Genomic DNA, 21,926 nt, shown 5'->3' on the forward strand with positions numbered 1-21,926 from the left:
CGCGAAATCGTAATAACACGATTGCAAACAAGTCACGGACAAGTGTTTAACTAATAGTTAGACAATGTATAATCGTAAATATTTGTAAGTGAAGTAAGTGCCTGTCAGTCACTGCTCGCTACACACACGACTGTTGTCATTATTCAATTCACTGGGAAGTGCTAAATCCATAGGAGCCTTACAATGCCGAAGAAAGAAAAGATAGCTCCAGATAACTGGACCAAGATCCCTTTAGCAACGTCAAGGCACTTCCCTTGAGAATCCTTCTATTTGCTCTTAGTCTCCGCCTTACCGCAGAAATCTTTCATTTTCTTCTTTCAAAGTCATTAGGGAACCTGTAGTATATATTTGCTGACTAAAACAGGCAATAACCATCGTAGAAAGTTAATATATATGTTGCTTGCTGTCCAGTATGGCTGACAAGATGGGAATCAATAACCAGTGATGTCACATGTAATCCTCGATAGGAAAAAAAACAAAATTTGAGCATGGCTGTAACTGAAACCAAGAAGGCAAGATTTTATACTCAGTTTTCAAGTTAGTTCGCTGGACCATACTAAACCCGTAGGATTATGCAGCGCGTTGGGGGGAAGGTATTGAGGCTCAATTCAGGGAACCGGAGCACAGATCCAATTCCCTAGATCAAGAGCCCCTCACCAGCGTCAAGGAACCTCCCTTGAGGGGACCATACCCGCAGGTTTTGTACTGTAACTCGATGTAATCTACTTTCGCTAGAGCGTTGGGTTCACAACCTAAAAAAGCCAGGTTTAACTTCCAGGCATTGCGAGACATATGGGTGTATCTCCTACTTGTGTTGCTCCTGTTCTGAGATATACTTAAGTTTGCATGAGTTAGCCTAGTCCATGAAGGTGGTGACCCAGACGATGTTAACTACATCATCAGTTTCTAACCTGTCAGGATTGTCGAACATCTTTGAAAAGATTATGATTAAACGAATAAATGAATTTGTTACTAAAAAAATATTCTCAGTCCTTGCCAGTTTGGCTTTAGGCCAGGAAAAAGTATTAATGATGGTATCGTAAAAATGCTAGACTATTTATTTAGCTCTAGAACAGGGATTCTTGATTTTTCCTCCACCATTAACCCCCTCGGCTTCATGTATTTCTCCATTTACCCCCTTTCCATACAAAATATTATCGCCATCATAAAGGGACAGAAAAACAAGGTCAGAAAAAATAAATTATTCAGGTTTTGTACAAAAATAGCAATATACATTCGTATCACCAAAAAAAAAAAAATAAATTTCAATTACTCAGATACGGTAAACACGAGGAAATTAAATCTTCATCAGAGTACAAAACAAATTCTGGCCACAAAATAGAGCGAAACACCAACGTCAAAGACCTGGGAGTGATCATGTCGGAGGATCTTACCTTCAAGGACCATAACATTGTATCAATCGCATCTGCTAGAAAAATGACAGGATGGATAATGAGAACCTTCAAAACTAGGGAGGCCAAGCCCATGATGACACTCTTCAGGTCACTTGTTCTATCTAGGCTGGAATATTGCTGCACACTAACAGCACCTTTCAAGGCAGGTGAAATTGCTGACCTAGAAAATGTACAGAGACCCTTCACGGCGCGCATAACGGAGATAAAACACCTCAATTACTGGGAGCGCTTGAGGTTCCTGAACCTGTATTCCCTGGAACGCAGGCGGGAGAGATACATGATCATATACACCTGGAAAATCCTAGAGGGACTAGTACCGAACTTGCACACGAAAATCACTCGCTAAGAAAGCAAAAGACTTGGCAGACGATGCAACATCCCCCCAATGAAAAGCAGGGGTGTCACTAGCACGTTAAGAGACCATACAATAAGTGTCAGGGGCCCGAGACTGTTCAACTGCCTCCCAGCATACATAAGGGGGATTACCAACAGACCCCTGGCAGTCTTCAAGCTGGCACTGGACAAGCACCTAAAGTCGGTTCCTGATCAGCAGGGCTGTGACTCGTACGTTGGTTTGCGTGCAGCCAGCAGCAACAGCCTGGTTGATCAGGCTCTGATCCACCAGGAGGCCTGGTCACAGACCGGGCCGCGGGGGCGTTGACCCCCGGAACTCTCTCCAGGTAAACTCCAGGTAATTCTTTTCTAACCTGGAGTTTACCTGGAGAGAGTTCCGGGGGTCAACGCCCCCGAGGCCCGGTCTGTGACCAGGCCTCCTGGTGGATCAGAGCCTGATCAACCAGGCTGTTGCTGCTGGCTGCACGCAAACCAACGTACGAGTCACAGCCCGGCTGGTCAGGAACCGACTTTAGGTGCTTGTCCAGTGCCTAAAGATATTATACAGTTCATTTTTATCACAAAATAAAACCAGACAGAAATACCAGAAACATTATCAGTGGGGACACTGCTGAGTCATTGAGTCAATCAGTTTGTTTATGCGAGAAGCTGTTGATAACAATGTTACTCTCATATCGTCATCGGCTTTCAATCGGTTCCTGGCCTTTGTCTTCATTGCTACTAAACTTGAGAACCCTGAGTCACATAAGTATGTAGTGACAAAAGGAACAAGCACTTGAAGGCGCGCTGAGTAAGGAGTGGAAATGAATCTGCGAGTTTTATCCAAAAATGAACACCAACCTTTTCAAACTCTTCTCTAAGAGTAGCTGAGGACTGAAGATCAATCAGCTCATCTAATGCTTGGTCATCATCTTTCATTTCTGACAGTTCAGTGGCAAAAGGTCTTATTATCCATCTCTGCTGGTATCATGTCTTTTGAAAAGTAGTCAGTGAAGTGATTCTTCAAGATTTTCAAATGTTCTGTGATGTCTTCATTTATCTCGGGTAACATTCCAGATCTTTCACTAATGACCTCATCAAAGTTTGGAAAATTTGCTAAGTTACTTTGGTGAACTCTCGGTGCCAGTAAGTCCAGCTTTGTCTGCAATGCTGTCATCTTTTCACTTGCTTCCACAGTGGTTACTGACGTTCCCTGGAGTTGTTTGTTGACTTGGTTAAGATGAGTAAATATGTCTGAGAGTTACCCAAAACAGGCGATGAACTTCGGATCAGCAGTCTTCACACAGCTGTGAATTCCGGTCACGAAGACAAATCTCTTCCTCGGTACGGAGCTCAAACTCACGATTTAAAATAAGGCCACGAGAAAGCCACCTCACATCAGTATGCAGTAAAAGAATGGAATGCTCAGAGCCCATCTCATCACAAAAAGCTTTGAACAAACAGTGGTTCAAAGTTCGGGCCCGAATGATGATAACAGCCTCAAAAACTTTCTGCAAAATAATTTTCCGATTTTCAGGAAGTTTTTGCAGCTAATGCATGTCTGTGAAGAACACAATGTGTTATCACATGGGATGCCTTTTGGTTCACAAGTGCAGTGAAGACTGATGTCACTCCCATCATGGCTGGAGCTCGGTCAGTACAGAGTGAACCAACAATGTCCCATGTGAGATTGTTCTTTTCAGAGAAGTCTTGTATTTTCTGTATTATATCAGTAGCCTTTGTGGTTTGTTCGAGAGGTTCACAAAAAGAGAAATTAATTTCTTAGTTCTTTTCCACATACATAACGGACAAAAACAAGATGTGAAAAACTGGCTACATCACAAGATTCATCAAGTTGCAAAGAAATTTTTTGCTGGGCTAGATTTGATCTGTTCAATAACTTGTTGACAAATATCTTGCGACATTTCTATAATATGCCAATGAATTGTCGTTAGAAAGGGGAATGGTTTGAATCTTCTGTTTTTCTATATTCCCACGTACATTTTCAGGCATATCTAGGGCACAAGATTTAATCAGCTTTTCGGCTATGTCATGAGGTTTCTTTGTCTTTGTTGTTCGCATCGCTACATGATAGGAAGCTGCAAGCATTGGTTTCTTCTCAGATAGGAAGCCAAGTTTGGGCAGTGTTCCTGCAGTCCTAAACCTAGCTCCCTCTGCCTCAAATGTAGCATGGTTATCAGATGCATGGGCAGGATGTGTAGCTTCCAGATTCTGTTTCAATATTGAAGGCGTCAGTTATCCATTTCCAAGACCTTTTGAGCACAGGAGACACTGAGGAACTCAACAAGAGATTCAAAGCAGTGTTCACAGAGGAGACAGAAGGGGCTCCAGAGGGACGGAGAGGTGGGGTATACCACCAAGTGCTGGACACAGTACACACAACCGAGGAAGAAGTGAAGAGGCTTCTGAGTGAGCTAGATACCTCAAAGGCAATGGGGCCGGATAACATCTCTCCATGGGTCCTGAGAGAGGGAGCAGAGGTGCTATGTGTACCCCTAACAACAATATTCAATACATCTATCGAAACAGGGAGATTGCCTGAGGCATGGAAGACAGCATATGTGGCCCCAATCTTTAAAAAAGGAGACAGACATGAAGCACTAAACTACAGACCAGTGTCACTGACATGTATAGTATGCAAAGTCATGGAGAAGATTATCAGGGATGGGAAATCCTGTGTCACAAACCTACTGGAGTTCTATGACATGGTGACAGCAGTAAGACAGAGGGATGGGTGGATTGCATTTTCTTGGACTGCAAGAAGGCGTTTGACATAGTTCCACACAAGAGATTAGTGCAAAAACTGGGGGACCAAGCAAGGATAACAGGGAAGGCACTACAATGGATCAGGTAATACTAGTCAGGAAGACAGCAGCGAGTCATGGTACGTGGCGAGGTGTCAGAGTGGGCCCCTGTGACCAGCGGGGTCCCACAGGGGTCAGTCCTAGGACCAGAGCTGTTTCTGGTATTTGTGAACGACATAACGGAAGGAATAGACTCCGAAGTGTCCCTGTTTGCAGATGACGTAAAGTTGATGAGGAGAATTCATTCGACCGAAGACCAGGCAGAACTACAAAGGGATCTGGACAGGCTGCAGACCTGGTCCAGCAATTGGCTCCTGGAGTTCAACCCTACCAAGTGCAAAGTCATTAAGATTGGGGAAGGGCAAAGAAAACCGCAGACGGAGTACAGTCTAGGGGCCAGAGACTACAAATCTCACTCAAGAAAAAAGATCTTGGGGTGAGTATAACACCAGGCACATCTCCTGAAGCACACATCAACCAAATAACTGCTGCAGCATATGGGCGCCTAGCAAACCTCAGAACAGCATTCCGACATCTCAGTAAGGAATCGTTCAGGACCCTGTACACCGTGTACGTTAGGCCCATATTGGAGTATGCGGCACCAGTTTGGAACCCACACTTAGCCAAGCACGTAAAGAAACTAGAGAAAGTGCAAAGGTTTGCAAGAAGACTAATCCCAGAGCTAAGAGGTATGTCCTACGAGGAGAGGTTAAGGGAAATCAACCTGACGACACTGGAGGACAGGAGAGATAGGGGGACATGATAACGACATACAAAATACTGAGAGGAATTGACAAGGTGGACAAAGACAGGATGTTCCAGAGATGGGACACAGCAACAAGGGGACACAGTTGGAAGTTGAAGACACAGATGAATCACAGGGATGTTAGGAAGTATTTCTTCAGCCACAGAGTAGTCAGGAAGTGGAATAGTTTGGGAAGCGATGTAGTGGAGGCAGGATCCATAATAGCTTTAAGCAGAGGTATGATAAAGCTCACGGTTCAGGAAGAGTGACCTAGTAGCGACCAGTGAAGAGGCGGGGCCAGGAGCTTGGAATCGACCCCTGCAACCTCAACTAGGTGAGTACACACACACACACACACACACACACACACACACACACACACACACACACACACACACACACACACACACACACACACGTGAAGCAGTATCGCTGAATAGTGCTCCCAGGATATAGCCTTCTAGTGGCTGTCCTAAGATATTAGCGGTCATCGTACGTGAGTGAATCAGTGAACATACCTACAAGAGTGTAATAGCTTTCAAGAGTGCGAATAATGTGATAAGATCAAGAATTTTTACAATTTAAATTTGAACAAGTGCTGAGTGAGGGAGGGTAGCAGTCATCTGATCAGGCTGCTGGCTGCAGTGTTGACACAAAATATCCAAACAGTTAATTGGGTTATCGGTGTGATCTGAAATATTAACAAATACATATGTTAGTTGGTTATAACAGCAGTGTAGTGATAAGGTCATAAAAGAGTGATTAAGTAAATACTGAAAGTAAGAAAAAATTAGTCAATCCCCAGCTGTTGGTGTTGTGAATGTAGCTAACATCATCAGACTTATGACCATAATACTGTACTAAAGAAAAAAGAGGGAATACCAAGTCTTAAAATAAAAATAAAATAAAAGCTTGAATGCATGATCAAGTTCCTGAAGGAGTTACAAAATTGAAGGAGTTGATAGCAGCCGACCAGCAGGAACCTCCATTGTTGTGCAGACGACATCACTTGCCTATTTGTGGTTAATTTTGGTTAGTGTCTAAAGTCTCAGTGTCTCGCCCTGCTGGTTGTATGCTATACCATCACTCTCTCCCTATTTCAGTACCAGGAGATAGATAGTGGTAACCCTGATAATGTTTAGTAAATTATCTAAGTATCTCCAGGTAAACTCCAGAAGAGTTGTGTAGCCTAGTGAACCCCCCCCCCCTGACAGCGACAAGCTAGTAAACAAGTACGCACATACGAACACACGTGTGCACCCGTAATTATTATAATAAACATTAGTATATATTAATAAGGAATTCAGTGAGAAAAAATAATCCTATAATCTTCAAAAAGTAAAGTAGCCTAGTGTGCGAAGATCTGGGCCGGGAGAGTACCGGTGAAACAACAACAATAACAAAGTGTTAACGTGACCCCCCCCCTCTTTTTCAAAGAACGACAAGCTAGTAAACACACACACACAAACACAAGTGTACACAATTAATATTATATAGTATATATTAGTGTATATTAATAAGGAATTGATTGTGAAAATTTTTTTATAATCTTCAAAAGAGTAGCGTAGCCTAGTGTGCGCACGCACACCTACTCACCCACACACACCCCCACACACCCACACACACCCCCACACACCCCCACACACCCCCACACACCACCACACACCACCACACACCCCCACACACCCCCACACACCCCCACACACCCCCACACTCCCACACCCACACCCACCCACACCCACCCACACACCACACACACACACACACACACACACACACACACACACACACACACACACACACACACACACACACACACACACACACACACCCACACACACCCACACACACACCCACACACACACACACACGCAACACACACGCAACACACACACACACACACACACACACACACACACACATTGCCAGACTCACACATGCACTCCCCCCCTCCCCCACCGACATCTCACTCCTTCACCTGATCCCTCCCCTCCCTCTTTCACCCTCCCCCTCCCCACCTCTCCCTCCTTCCCCCTCTCCCTCTCCCACTCACCCACTTGCTTCACTCTCCTTCCCACTCCCCCTTCCCACTACTCTCCCACATAGCCACAGTTCCTCCTCTAAATCCCCCCCCCACACTCTGACATACACAATACTAACCTAACATACAGAATTACATAGGTTTCCCACTCTGAGGCAATCAGGATAAAACAAAAATGGGTTGCCAGAGAGCAACAAGAAAAACCAAGGGACAGGAGGAGGAAACTGCAAAGGAAGATTGGGCAGCAGAGCTCACAAAAAGGGAACATGAATGGGAAAAGAAACTAGAAGAACTTAGCATGAGAATGGAAGAGAGGATAGACATGGAAAGCAGGAAGTGGGAGGTGCAAGTCAAAGCAGCAGAGGCCAGGATACAGAGTTTAGAAGAGGAACTGAAAAATCTGAAACAGCCTAAAGAACTAAAGAACATTTTGGGATTGACAACAGAGATGGCTACCTCAGTCACAAATAAGGGAACTGTAGGGAAAGAAGGAGCAAAACAGCATGTAGAAGCTCAATCAGTGGAGAATGTAGTAAATGAAAGAGCTAAGCTATATGTGGAGGCCCTAACAGACCACAGCAGAGCCCAGGGAAAACCGAGAAGGGAAAATGACAGGCCACTGAGCCCAAGTACATTAGCTAGTGAAACTGAAGAAAGGAAAGCTGCAATGGAGGAAATCAAATTGAATGAGGGGATACACAGTGATATGCAGTGGGAGAATGAAAGGGTGAGGTCAGTCTTTGTGTATGGGCTCCAGGAAGTTGAAGGGAAAACATATGAAGCCAGGAAACAATGGGAAAAAAAAGCAATTGAAAGCATCATGAAAGCAATAGAAGAAGATGACATGACCCAGCTGGAAAATTTTCAGAGAATAGAGGGGTATGTAAAAAAAAGAACCCGGCCAATGAAAGTGACATTAAAGGCAGAATTGACTCAGAACAGGATCCTGCAGGAGAAAGCACGATTAAGGGACATGCCAGCATACAGGAAGGTGTATCTCGACCGTGACAGAACACAAGCAGAAAGGCAGAAACAGAGAAAGATGGTACAAAGGCGAAAGGAGGAAAGAGAGGGGATGGAGAAGACAGACAGGAGATCCCAGACACAGGAAGATCAAATACAGCCTCCCTCACAACTTCCTATAGAAGCCTCCCAACCAGGTCAACCCCAGTGCAACCAAACACACTAAACCAAAACACCCATGCCACATCCAATGCCCCCACCCACTGCATTACAAACTCCACCCCCGCAGCAACCATCCATAGTTCCTTATCAGGTCTCCCACTTCCCCAACCCCAATACACCTCCCAGACCACAATCTTAGAAAAGAAGTTGAAGGTGTGGTATACAAATGCAGATGGAATAACAAATAAGTATGAGGAGTGGCACGAAAGAATCAAGGAGACATCCCCAGACATAATAGCACTCAAAGAAACAAAACTCACCAGAATAATAACAGATTCAATCTTTCCATCTGGATATCAAATCCTCAGGAAAGACAGAGGGAGGAGAGGGGGAGGAGGAGTTGCACTGCTCATTAAAAACCAGTGGGGGTTTGAGAAAATGGAAGGAATGGATGGCATGGGCGAAAGGGACTACTTAGTAGGAACAATCCAGTCTGAGGGACATAAGGTGATAATTGCAGTAATGTACAACCCACCACAGAACTGCAGGAGGCTAAGAGAAGAATACGATGAGAGCAACAGAGCAATGGTCGACACACTAGCCGAGGTGGCCAGGAGAGCACACATGGGGGGAGCAAAGTTACTAGTTATGGGTGATTTCAATCACAAGGAGATTGACTGGGAAAACCTGGAGCCCCATGGGTGTCCTGAAACATGGAGAGCCAAGATGATGGATGTGGTACTGGAAAACCTCATGCATCAACATGTTAGAGACACTACCAGAGAGAGAGGAGAGAATGAACCAGCAAGACTGGACCTTGTATTCACCTTAAGTAGTTCTGACATCGAGGATATCATGTATGAAAGGCCCCTGGGAGCTAGTGATCATGTGGTTCTGTGCTTCGACTACATAGTTGAGCTCCAAGTGGAGAGAGCAGCAGGAATAGGGTGGGAAAAGCCAAACTACAAAAGGGGGAACTACTCAGGCTTGAGGAACTTCTTTCAAGACATTCAGTGGGAGAGGGAACTGACAGGAAAACCAGTACAAGAAATGATGGACTATGTGACAACAAAATGCAAGGAGGCAGAGGAGAGGTTTGTTCCCAAGGGAAACAGAAATAATGGGAAGAACAGAACGAGTCCTTGGTTCACCCAAAGGTGTAGGGAGGCAAAAACTAGGTGTACTAGAGAATGGAAAAGGTACAGAAGACAGAGAACTCAGGAAAATAGAGATTAGCCGAAGAGCCAGAAACGAATATGCACAGATAAGAAGGGAGGCTCAGTGGCAATACGAAAATGACATAGCATCGAGAGTCAAGACTGACCCGAAGCTGTTGTACAGAAACATCAGGAGGAAAACAACAGTCAAGGACCAGGTAATCAGACTGAGGAAGGGTGATGGGGAATTCACAAGAAACGACCGGGAGGTATGTCAGGAGCTCAACACAAGATTTAAAGAAGTATTTACAGTGGAAACCAGTAGGACTCCAGGAAATCAGAGCAGGGGGGTGCACCAGCAAGTGTTGGATGAGGTAAATATAACCAAGGAGGAGGTGAAGAAGCTGCTATGCGAACTTGACACCTCAAAGGCGGTGGGACCAGACAACATCTCTCCGTGGGTCCTTAAAAGGGAGCAGAGACATTGTGTGTACCATTAACAAAGATCTTCAACACATCATTTGAAACTGGGCAACTCCCCGAGGTATGGAAGATGGTAAATGTAGTCCTAATTTTTAAAAAGGGAGACAGACATGAGGCACTAAACTACAGACCTGTATCACTAACGTGTATAGTATGCAAGGTCATGGAGAAGATCATCAGGAGGAGAGTGGTGGAGCACCTGGAAAGAAACAAGTGTATAATTGACAACCAGCATGGTTTCAGGGAGGGAAAATCCTGTGTCACAAACCTATTAGAGTTTTATGACAAGGTGACAGAAGTAAGACAAGAGAGAGAGGGGTGGATCGACTGCGTTTTTTTGGACTGCAAGAAGGCCTTCGACACAGTTCCTCACAAGAGGTTACTGCAAAAGCTAGAGGATCAGGCACACATTACAGGAAAGGCACTGCAATGGATAAGAGAATACCTTACAGGGAGGCAACAACGAGTCATGGTACGTGACGAGGTGTCAAAGTGGGCGCCTGTGACAAGCGGGGTTCCACAGGGGTCAGTCCTAGGACCTGTGCTGTTCTTGGTATATGTGAATGACATAACGGAAAGGATAGACTCAGAAGTGTCCTTGTTTGCGGACGATGTGAAGCTAATGAGAAGAATCAAATCGGATGAGGATCAGGCAGGACTACAAAGAGACCTGGACAGGCTACAAGCCTGGTCCAGCAACTGGCTCCTTGAGTTTAACCCCGCCAAATGCAAAGTCATGAAGATTGGGGAAGGGAAAAGAAGACCGCAGACACAATATAGTTTAGATGGCCAGAGTCTGCAAACCTCACTCAAGGAAAAAGATCTGGGGGTGAGTATAACACCGAGCATATCTCCTGAGGCGCACATCAGTCAGATAACTGCTGCAGCATACAGGCGCCTGGCAAACCTACGGATAGCGTTCCGATACCTCAGTAAGGAGTCGTTCAAGACTCTGTATACCATTTACGTCAGGCCCATACTGGAGTATGCAGCACCAGTTTGGAATCCACCCATAGTCAAGCACGTCAAGAAATTAGAGAAAGTGCAAAGGTTTGCAACAAGACTAGTCCCAGAGCTACGGGGATTGTCCTACGAAGAAAGGTTGAGGGAAATCGGCCTGACGACACTGGAGGCCAGGAGGGTCAGGGGAGACATGATAACGACATATAAAATACTGCGCGGAATAGACAAGGTGGACAAAGACAGGATGTTCCAGAGATGGGACACAGACACAAGAAGTCACAATTGGAAGTTGAAGACTCAGATGAATCAAAGGGATGTTAGGAAGTATTTCTTCAGTCATAGAGTTGTCAAGCCGTGGAATAGCCTAGAAAGTGATGTGGTGGAGGCAGGAACCATACATAGTTTTAAGGTGAGGTATGATAAAGCTCATGGAGCAGGGAGAGAGAGGACCTAGTAGCAATCAGTGAACAGGCGGGGCCAGGAGCTATGACTCGACCCCTGCAACCACAAATAGGTGAGTACAAATAGGTGAGTACACACACACACACATTTTACAAAATTCAATTATCAGGTATATTAAATATTTACCCCAAGGGGTAATTTACCCCTGGTTGAGGATCACTGCTGTAGAAAATAATGTCTGTCCAATGGATATCTTTATTGATCTATGAAAAGTTTTTGACACTGTAGATCACAATATATTGCTGTTGAATCTAGAGTAATGTGGAATGTGAGATCATGACTGTCAATGACACTACATAATCTACCCTATTAATATATGGGTGCCACAGGATAGCGTCCTTGACCCACAGTTAAAACCAGTCCTGCTCTCACAAGACACAACAGCAGTCATATCTGATGCTGCTCCAGTTGTCCTCAGTAATACAGTCAACGAGCAGCTCGTAAAGATTTCTACCACCTGGATGGCCATCAACAAACTTTCTCTCAGTATTGACAAGACCTACATTTTGTTCTGGAATAAAACTAAAAATACTGAGTTTAGTGTAAAAATTAATAATTGTCACATAGTAAGAATAGACGAGGAAAAATTCTTAGGTATACACCTTAACAACAATCGGAAATTCAACACTCACATCCAACTGTTAGATAAGAAAATTTCCAAAACATTGGGCATTCTATAAAAAAAAATATACTGTGCTCCTCAGTTATTATTAATATGTGCTGCTTGCTGCTCTGTCAACTTCACTATGTGCTGCTTGCTGCTCTGTCAACTTCACTATGTGCTGCTCGCTGCTCTGTCAACTTCACTATGTGCTGCTCGCTGCTCTGTCAACTTCACTATGTGCTGCTCGCTGCTCTGTCAACTTCACTATGTGCTGCTCGCTGCTCTGTCAACTTCACTATGTGCTGCTCGCTGCTCTGTCAACTTCACTATGTGCTGCTCGCTGCTCTGTCAACTTCACTATGTGCTGCTCGCTGCTCTGTCAACTTCACTATGTGCTGCTCGCTGCTCTGTCAACTTCACTATGTGCTGCTTGCTGCTCTGTGAACTTCACTATGTGCTGCTTGCTGCTCTGTCAACTTCACTATGTGCTGCTCGCTGCTCTGTCAACTTTATGTGCTGCTCGCTGCTCTGTCAACTTCACTATGTGCTGCTCGCTGCTCTGTCAACTTCACTATGTGCTGCTTGCTGCTCTGTCAACTTCACTATGTGCTGCTTGCTGCTCTGTCAACTTCACTATGTGCTGCTTGCTGCTCTGTCAACTTCACTATGTGCTGCTTGCTGCTCTGTCAACTTCACTATGTGCTGCTCGCTGCTCTGTCAACTTCACTATGTGCTGCTTGCTGCTCTGGGAACTTAACTATGTGCTGCTTGCTACTCTGTCAACTTCACTATGTGCTGCTTGCTGCTCTGTGAACTTCACTATGTGCTGCTTGCTGCTCTGTCAACTTCACTATGTGCTGCTTGCTGCTCTGCCAACTTCACTATGTGCTGCTTGCTGCTCTGCGAACTTCACTATGTGCTGCTTGCTGCTCTGTCAACTTCACTATGTGCTGCTTGCTGCTCTGTCAACTTCACTATGTGCTGCTTGCTGCTCTGTCAACTTCACTATGTGCTGCTTGCTGCTCTGTCAACTTCACTATGTGCTGCTTGCTGCTCTGTCAACTTCACTATGTGCTGCTCGCTGCTCTGTCAACTTCACTATGTGCTGCTCGCTGCTCTGTGAACTTCACTATGTGCTGCTCGCTGCTCTGTCAACTTCACTATGTGCTGCTCGCTGCTCTGTCAACTTCACTATGTGCTGCTCGCTGCTCTGTCAACTTCACTATGTGCTGCTTGCTGCTCTGTCAACTTCACTATGTGCTGCTTGCTGCTCTGTCAACTTCACTATGTGCTGCTTGCTGCTCTGTCAACATCACTATGTGCTGCTTGCTGCTCTGTCAACTTCACTATGTGCTGCTTGCTGCTCTGTCAACTTCACTATGTGCTGCTCGCTGCTCTGTCAACTTCACTATGTGCTGCTTGCTGCTCTGTCAACTTCACTATGTGCTGCTCGCTGCTCTGTCAACTTCACTATGTGCTGCTCGCTGCTCTGTCAACTTCACTATGTGCTGCTCGCTGCTCTGTCAACTTCACTATGTGCTGCTCGCTGCTCTGTCAACTTCACTATGTGCTGCTCCCTGCTCTGTCAACTTCACTATGTGCTGCTCGCTGCTCTGTCAACTTCACTATGTCCTGCTGCTACTCTGTCAACTTCACTATGTGCTGCTCGCTGCTCTGTCAACTTCACTATGTGCTGCTTGCTGCTCTGCCAACTTCACTATGTGCTGCTTGCTGCTCTGTCAACTTCACTATGTGCTGCTGCTACTCTGTCAACTTCACTATGTGCTGCTCGCTGCTCTGTCAACTTCACTATGTGCTGCTTGCTGCTCTGTCAACTTCACTATGTGCTGCTCGCTGCTCTGTCAACTTCACTATGTGCTGCTCGCTGCTCTGTCAACTTCACTATGTGATGCTCGCTGCTCTGTCAACTTCGCTACGTGCTGCTGCTACTCTGTCAACTTCACTATGTGCTGCTCGCTGCTCTGTCAACTTCACTATGTGATGCTCGCTGCTCTGTCAACTTCACTACATGCTGCTGCTACTCTGTCAACTTCACTATGTGCTGCTCGCTGCTCTGTCAACTTCACTATGTGCTGCTTGCTGCTCTGTTAACTTTACTATGTGCTGCTCGCTGCTCTGTCAACTTTACTATGTGCTGCTGCTACTCTGTCAACTTCACTATGTGCTGCTCGCTGCTCTGTCAACTTCACTATGTGCTGCTCGCTGCTCTGTCAACTTCACTATGTGCTGCTCGCTGCTCTGTCAACTTCACTAGGTGATGCTCGCTGCTCTGTCAACTTCACTATGTGCTGCTGCTACTCTGTCAACTTCACTATGTGCTGCTCGCTGCTCTGTCAACTTCACTATGTGCTGCTCGCTGCTCTGTCAACTTCACTATGTGATGCTCGCTGCTCTGTCAACTTCACTATGTGCTGCTTGTTGCTCTGTCAACTTCACCATGTGCTGCTTGCTGCTCTGTCAACTTCACTATGTGCTGCTCGCTGCTCTGTCAACTTCACTATGTGCTGCTCGCTGCTCTGTCAACTTCACTATGTGCTGCTCGCTGCTCTGTCAACTTCACTATGTGCTGCTCGCTGCTCTGTCAACTTCACTATGTGCTGCTCGCTGCTCTGTCAACTTCACTATGTGCTGCTCGCTGCTCTGTCAACTTCACTATGTGCTGCTCGCTGCTCTGTCAACTTTACTATGTGCTGCTCGCTGCTCTATCAACTTCACTATGTGCTGCTTGCTGCTTTGTCAACTTCACTATGTGCTGCTTGTTGCTCTGTCAACTTCACCATGTGCTGCTTGCTGCTCTGTCAACTTCACTATGTGCTGCTCGCTGCTCTGTCAATTTCACTATGTGCTGCTTGCTGCTTTGTCAACTTCACTATGTGTTGCTTGCTGCTCTGTCAACTTTACTATGTGCTGCTTGCTGCTCTGTCAACTTCACTATGTGCTGCTGCTACTCTGTCAACTTCACTATGTGCTGCTTGCTGCTCTGTCAACTTTATTATGTGCTGCTGCTGCTCTGTGAACTTCACTATGTGCTGCTTGCTGCTCTGTGAACTTCACTATGTGCTGCTTGCTGCTCTGTGAACTTCACTATGTGCTGCTTGCTGCTCTGTGAACTTCACTATGTGCTGCTTGCTGCTCTGTGAACTTCACTATGTGCTGCTTGCTGCTCTGTGAACTTCACTATGTGCTGCTTGCTGCTCTGTGAACTTCACTGTGTGCTGCTTGCTGCTCTGTGAACTTCACTATGTGCTGCTTGCTGCTCTGTGAACTTCACTATGTGCTGCTCGCTGCTCTGTCAACTTCACTATGTGATGCTCGCTGCTCTGTCAACTTCACTATGTGCTACTCGCTGCTCTGTCAACTTCACTTCAGGTATCTGTGCTGGGGGAGCCACAACACATCACTAAAATTTATTGCTACCCAACAGAAATAAGGTATTAAAATAATCATCCAATCAAATTTCACCCAAAACATACTCGCTATTCAAAAATCTTACCTTGCTAAACATTCACACCTAGTACTGTGTGTTCTCTAGTTCTCCGACTCTTCCTGGAGAGCTGCAACAGTAGACAAGATATAAGAAGCCAGTATCTCTTTGACATACCATTTATTCGACTCAGTCTATCTATAAGAACTTCATGCGAAAAATTACACTAAAAGTTGAAATTCCCTTCCAGAAATTGCAAAAGTTCCTAATTCTCTATCTGCCTCTTAATCATCATCATCGTCTGACCTAAATTCTGCATAACTAATTCTTGAAACACAGTTTATCAACATTATGCCTTTTTTTTTAACAAATTCATAATAAAGTTCACAGTGCTGTTACACTATCACCAATATATGTCCACATAAGTCATAACCGCTACAAACATAAAAAATTACCTTATAAAAACAATCCAAAAATGTCAATCATAATAATATCAGATATTGTAAAATTTAACATTCAAGCAAACCAACAATTTTATAAATGTCTGGATTTGTAAGTTAATCTTAAGGCGTGTTAGGTAAGACACATATGCAACAGTTAGGTATCTTTATTATGAAACGTTTCGCCTACACAGTAGGCTTCTTCAGTCGAGTACAGAAAAGTTGATAGAAGCAGAAGATACTTGAAGACGATGTAATCAGTCCATCACCCTGATTACATCGTCTTCAAGTATCTTCTGCTTCTATCAACTTTTCTGTACTCGACTGAAGAAGCCTACTGTGTAGGGAAAACGTTTCATAATAAAGATACCTAACTGTTGCATATGTGTCTTACCTAACAACCTGTCGGTAATTTATACCATTTTAATGTTTAATCTTAAGGCGGCGGCCAGAAATGTTCTGTATATTGTTGGTGTATTCATCAAGATGACTCTCATCTCTGCATAGGTTAGGTCAGGTAAAATTCGTCAGGAAGCAGTGCACTTAGCTCGCACACTGAGTGTCCGGGGTTCGATACCCGGTACGGGTGGAAACGTTGGGCATGTTTCCTTACAGCTGCTGCCACTGTTCACCTAGCAGTAAGTAGATACCAGGGTGTTAGTCGACTGGTGTGGGTGGCATCCTGGGTGATGGTAGTATACCTCAGGGTTGTGGGTTTGAAATGAGTTGAGGTAAGATAACAGATCTTGGTCTGTAAAATTGATTTGTGTAAAAAAAAAAAAGTTTCTTGATGCGGGTCTTGTTCATATGATGACCCGCTACTTGAGCTTTTGGCCATCTGACCGAGGCCTTCCGCTGGCTTACCCGTCCACCTCTTTAAGAAAAATAGTATCTTTACATAACCAGGAGGTCTCTATAAAGTATGCAAGAAACTTCAAACATCCCTGTACTAATTATATCACGTAATTTTATAGAAATCAAAGTTTAATATTAAACTTCAGTAAACAGAACCGACTTGACACTAATACTAAATGGTATGTATGGATGAATTTATCATCCCTGAGAGAGAGAGAGAGACGGGTGACGGGGAATGAGCAAGGGAGGGACTGGAAGGGGCGGGAGGGTTCCCAAGAAAGAATTGAAAAAAAGGGCAGCGAGTGATGTTAGGTTAGGTTGGGTTGGGTTAGCAGTGATCACTTCAACAGTATATTCCACCCTTGACACCGCCATCGTGGTCACTTCAACAGTATATTCCACCCTTGACACCACCATCGTGATCACTTCAACAGTATATTCCACCCTTGACACCACCATCGTGATCACTTCAACTATTAGGGTTCTTTTAATACATTATTATACTATGAAGGAGATAATAACCTATTCTACAGTAAAGGAGATATACTAGGAATAAGGTAAAAAGAGTTATTTACAATTACATGTGTGTTACCTAAAAAAATAATCATTCTCCTCCCTTTCTGTCGCTACATTCATTAGGTACCTTTTGGTTCTCTTTTTGAACTGATTCATACTATGACTGGCTTTGACATGTGCAGGCAGTCTGTTCCATTCCTTTATTGCTGTACAATAAAATGTGTTTGAAGCCTGGTCACTGACTGTGGGTACTACAAAATTGTGCTCTTTCCCCCTAATAGGTTTAGAGCTCCCCCATGATTATAATAATAATAATTATCTCCCCCTAGTACTATGATTGCTTTGACATAATTGGCAGCAAGATATTCTGGACACTGTTCATGAGCAATTTTATAAACTTGATTTAACTTCAAATTGTTTTACTCTGTCTTCAACATTCAGCATATCCAGGTGTTGTAATTCATCCTGGCCTTATCTGACATTTTTTTTGTAGGGTTATCCTAGGTAATTTACACTATATAAGATAGTTGTACTTGTGTGTACCTGTGACTTAATAAACTTAATTGAACTGTATATATCATTCCTTAGTTAATCTTAAGTTAATTTTAAGCTTGCCCATAATGCTCTGCATACAAGGGGCTTTTGGCATGTGCACCCAGTCACTATATTTATTTGTACAACTGTGTATCATGTCCAAATAAAAAATAAATAAATAAATATTCCACCCTTGACACCATCGTGGTCACTTCAACAGTATATTCCACCCTTGACACCACCATCGTGATCCCTTGAACAGTATATTCCACCCTTGGCACCATCGTGATCACTTCAAGCAGTATATTCCACCCTTGACACCACCATTATGATCACTTAAACAGTATATTCCACCCTTGACACCACCATCGTGATCACTTCAACAGTATATTCCACCCTTGACACCACCATCGTGGTCACTTCAACAGTATATTCCACCCTTGACATCATCGTGGTCACTTCAACAGTATATTCCACCCTTGACACCACCATCGTGATCACTTCAACAGTATATTCCACCCTTGACACCACCATCGTGATCAATTCAACAGTATATTCCACCCTTGGCACCATCGTGATCACTTCAAGCAGTATATTCCACCCTTGACACCACCATCGTGGTCACTTCAACAGTATATTCCACCCTTGACATCATCGTGGTCACTTCAACAGTATATTCCACCCTTGACACCATCGTGGTCACTTCAACAGTATATTCCACCCTTGACACCACCATCGTGGTCACTTCAACAGTATATTCCACCCTTGACACCACCATCGTGGTCACTTCAACAGTATATTCCACCCTTGACACCACCATCGTGATCACTTCAACAGTATATTCCACCCTTGACACCACCATCGTGGTCACTTCAAGCAGTATATTCCACCCTTGACACCACCATCGTGGTCACTTCAACAGTATATTCCACCCTTGACACCACCATCGTGATCACTTCAACAGTATATTCCACCCTTGACACCACCATCGTGATCCCTTGAACAGTATATTCCACCCTTGGCACCATCGTGATCACTTCAAGCAGTATATTCCACCCTTGACACCACCATTATGATCACTTAAACAGTATATTCCACCCTTGACACCACCATCGTGGTCACTTCAACAGTATATTCCACCCTTGACACCACCATCGTGATCACTTCAACAGTATATTCCACCCTTGACACCACCATCGTGATCACTTCAAGCAGTATATTCCACCCTTGACACCACCATCGTGATCACTTCAACAGTATATTCCACCCTTGACACCACCATCGTGGTCACTTCAACAGTATATTCTACCCGTGACACTACCATCATGATCACTTCAAGCAGTATATTCCACCCTTGACACCACCATCGTGGTCACTTCAACAGTATATTCCACCCTTGACACCACCATCGTGATCACTTCAACAGTATATTCCACCCTTGACACCACCATCGTGATCACTTCAACAGTATATTCCACCCTTGACACCACCATCGTGGTCACTTCAACAGTATATTCCACCCTTGACACCACCATCGTGATCACTTCAGGCAGTATATTCCACCCTTGACACCACCATCGTGATCACTTCAAGCAGTATATTCCACCCTTGACACCATCGTGATCACTTCAACAGTATATTCCACCCTTGACACCACCATCGTGATCACTTCAAGCAGTATGTTCCACCCTTGACACCACCATCGTGATCACTTCAAGCAGTATATTCCACCCTTGACACCACCATCGTGATCACTTCAGGCAGTATATTCCACCCTTGACACCACCATCATGATCACTTCAAGCAGTATATTCCACCCTTGACACCACCATCGTGATCACTTCAACAGTATATTCCACCCTTGACACCACCATCGTGATCACTTCAACAGTATATTCCACCCTTGACACCACCATCGTGGTCACTTCAACAGTATATTCCACCCTTGACACCACCATCGTGATCACTTCAGGCAGTATATTCCACCCTTGACACCACCATCGTGATCACTTCAAGCAGTATATTCCACCCTTGACACCATCGTGATCACTTCAACAGTATATTCCACCCTTGACACCACCATCGTGATCACTTCAAGCAGTATGTTCCACCCTTGACACCACCATCGTGATCACTTCAAGCAGTATATTCCACCCTTGACACCACCATCGTGATCACTTCAGGCAGTATATTCCACCCTTGACACCACCATCATGATCACTTCAAGCAGTATATTCCACCCTTGACACCACCATCGTGATCACTTCAACAGTATATTCCACCCTTGACACCACCATCGTGATCACTTCAACAGTATATTCCACCCTTGACACCACCATCGTGATCACTTCAACAGTATATTCCACCCTTGACACCACCATCGTGATCACTTCAAGCAGTATATTCCACCCTTGACACCACCATCGTGATCACTTCAACAGTATATTCCACCCTTGACACCACCATCGTGATCACTTCAAGCAGTATATTCCACCCTTGACACCACCATCGTGATCACTTCAAGCAGTATATTCCACCCTTGACACCATCGTGATCACTTCAACAGTATATTCCACCCTTGACACCACCATCGTGATCACTTCAAGCAGTATATTCCACCCTTGACACCATCGTGATCACTTCAACAGTATATTCCACCCTTGACACCACCATCGTGATCACTTCAACAGTATATTCCACCCTTGACACCATGTTATAAATAACCTTCAGTTAAAGTATAAAATTCAAGCACCAGCAGATAAAGTATCTCCAGTATTACATAACTGCTGTAGTCTAGTAGCTGTTGTCTGGTACAACTGACTCTACCTTATCTTCACTCTTCAACTTATTTTACTCTGTTAATTTTCTTACGCGATTCCCCTAAAAATTAATAGTAATAATTACAATAATAGTAACCTTCCCCTTAATCTTCTCGTCTCTGCCTCCTCCGGAGTGGTCAGGCTGATTAACTTTTCTCTCTTCTCTGTCCCCGCGGTCTGGTCTTGTCTGTCCCCGCGGTCTGGTCTTGTCTGTCCCCGCGGTCTGGTCTTGTCTGTCCCCGCGGTCTGGTCTTGTCTGTCCCCGCGGTCTGGTCTTGTCTGTCCCCGCGGTCTGGTCTTGTCTGTCCCCGCGGTCTGGTCTTGGACCAGGCTGCGAGGGGAGTTGTCACTCGAAACTCTCTCCAAGTATTCTATTGCCATGATGATGACATTATTATTATTACCAGTGTGCTCCGCTTTACAGCGTTTTCGGTAATGCAGCGGTTTTCAATTATGCCCATTTTTAATTTATTCGGACTACCTACAGTTAATATATTCAATATTATCGAAGGACGAAAATATTTTAAGGTGTGTACTGTATATGTACTTTTTAAGCCCAGCTCTACTGCTCACTTAATATATATTTTTAAGCCTAGTTGTATTGTTCACTTTATATATGATAGTGTAAACATGTTATCAGACTTTTATATCAAATTGAACGTGAAATAAAAGCCATGTTTCACTTTACAGCGATTTTAGCTTTACATTAGTTGCCCAGAACCTAACCTGCTGTATAAGCGGGGCTCTCTGGTATATTTGTAGATGCTATTACCATCATAATTAATAGTATTTTTGTTATTGTTTTATGACTGTTTTCTTTATTATACCATTATTGTTGTTAGCTATTATTATTGTTTAGTTATGTTATCATTGCAGGTACGGGGAGAGTGTGGCCTCTCACCCCTGCCTGTACATCGCAGGTTGCTTGCTGTTCACATGTGTGGCTTGCATGGGGTTCTTTAACTTCCACCAGGAACACCGCCCGGAGAGACTCTGGATACCTCAGGTGAGATAGACTGGATACCTCAGGTGAGATAGACTGGATACCTCAGGTGAGAGACTCTGGATGCCTCAGGTGAGAGAGACTGGATACCTCAGGTGAGAAACTCTGGATGCCTCAGGTGAGATATTCTGGATACCTAAGGTGAGAGACTCTGGATGCCT

At 44.4% G+C, this 21,926-nt stretch overlaps 1 protein-coding gene across 1 annotated transcript in view; it reads left to right on the plus strand.

The window, feature by feature from the left end:
- The window catches only part of LOC128685191 (NPC intracellular cholesterol transporter 1-like), a 157,905-nt gene that overhangs the window by 41,946 nt on the left and 94,033 nt on the right, over positions 1 to 21,926 (plus strand). Inside the window, exon 2 of the mRNA XM_070085711.1 lies at positions 21,639 to 21,768. Within this exon, the coding sequence (XP_069941812.1) occupies positions 21,639 to 21,768 (130 nt within the window). The remainder of the gene's footprint in view (positions 1 to 21,638; positions 21,769 to 21,926) is intronic.

This window comes from Cherax quadricarinatus, chromosome 1, assembly GCF_038502225.1.
Source record: "Cherax quadricarinatus isolate ZL_2023a chromosome 1, ASM3850222v1, whole genome shotgun sequence".
Taxonomy (NCBI): Eukaryota; Metazoa; Arthropoda; class Malacostraca; order Decapoda; family Parastacidae; genus Cherax; species Cherax quadricarinatus.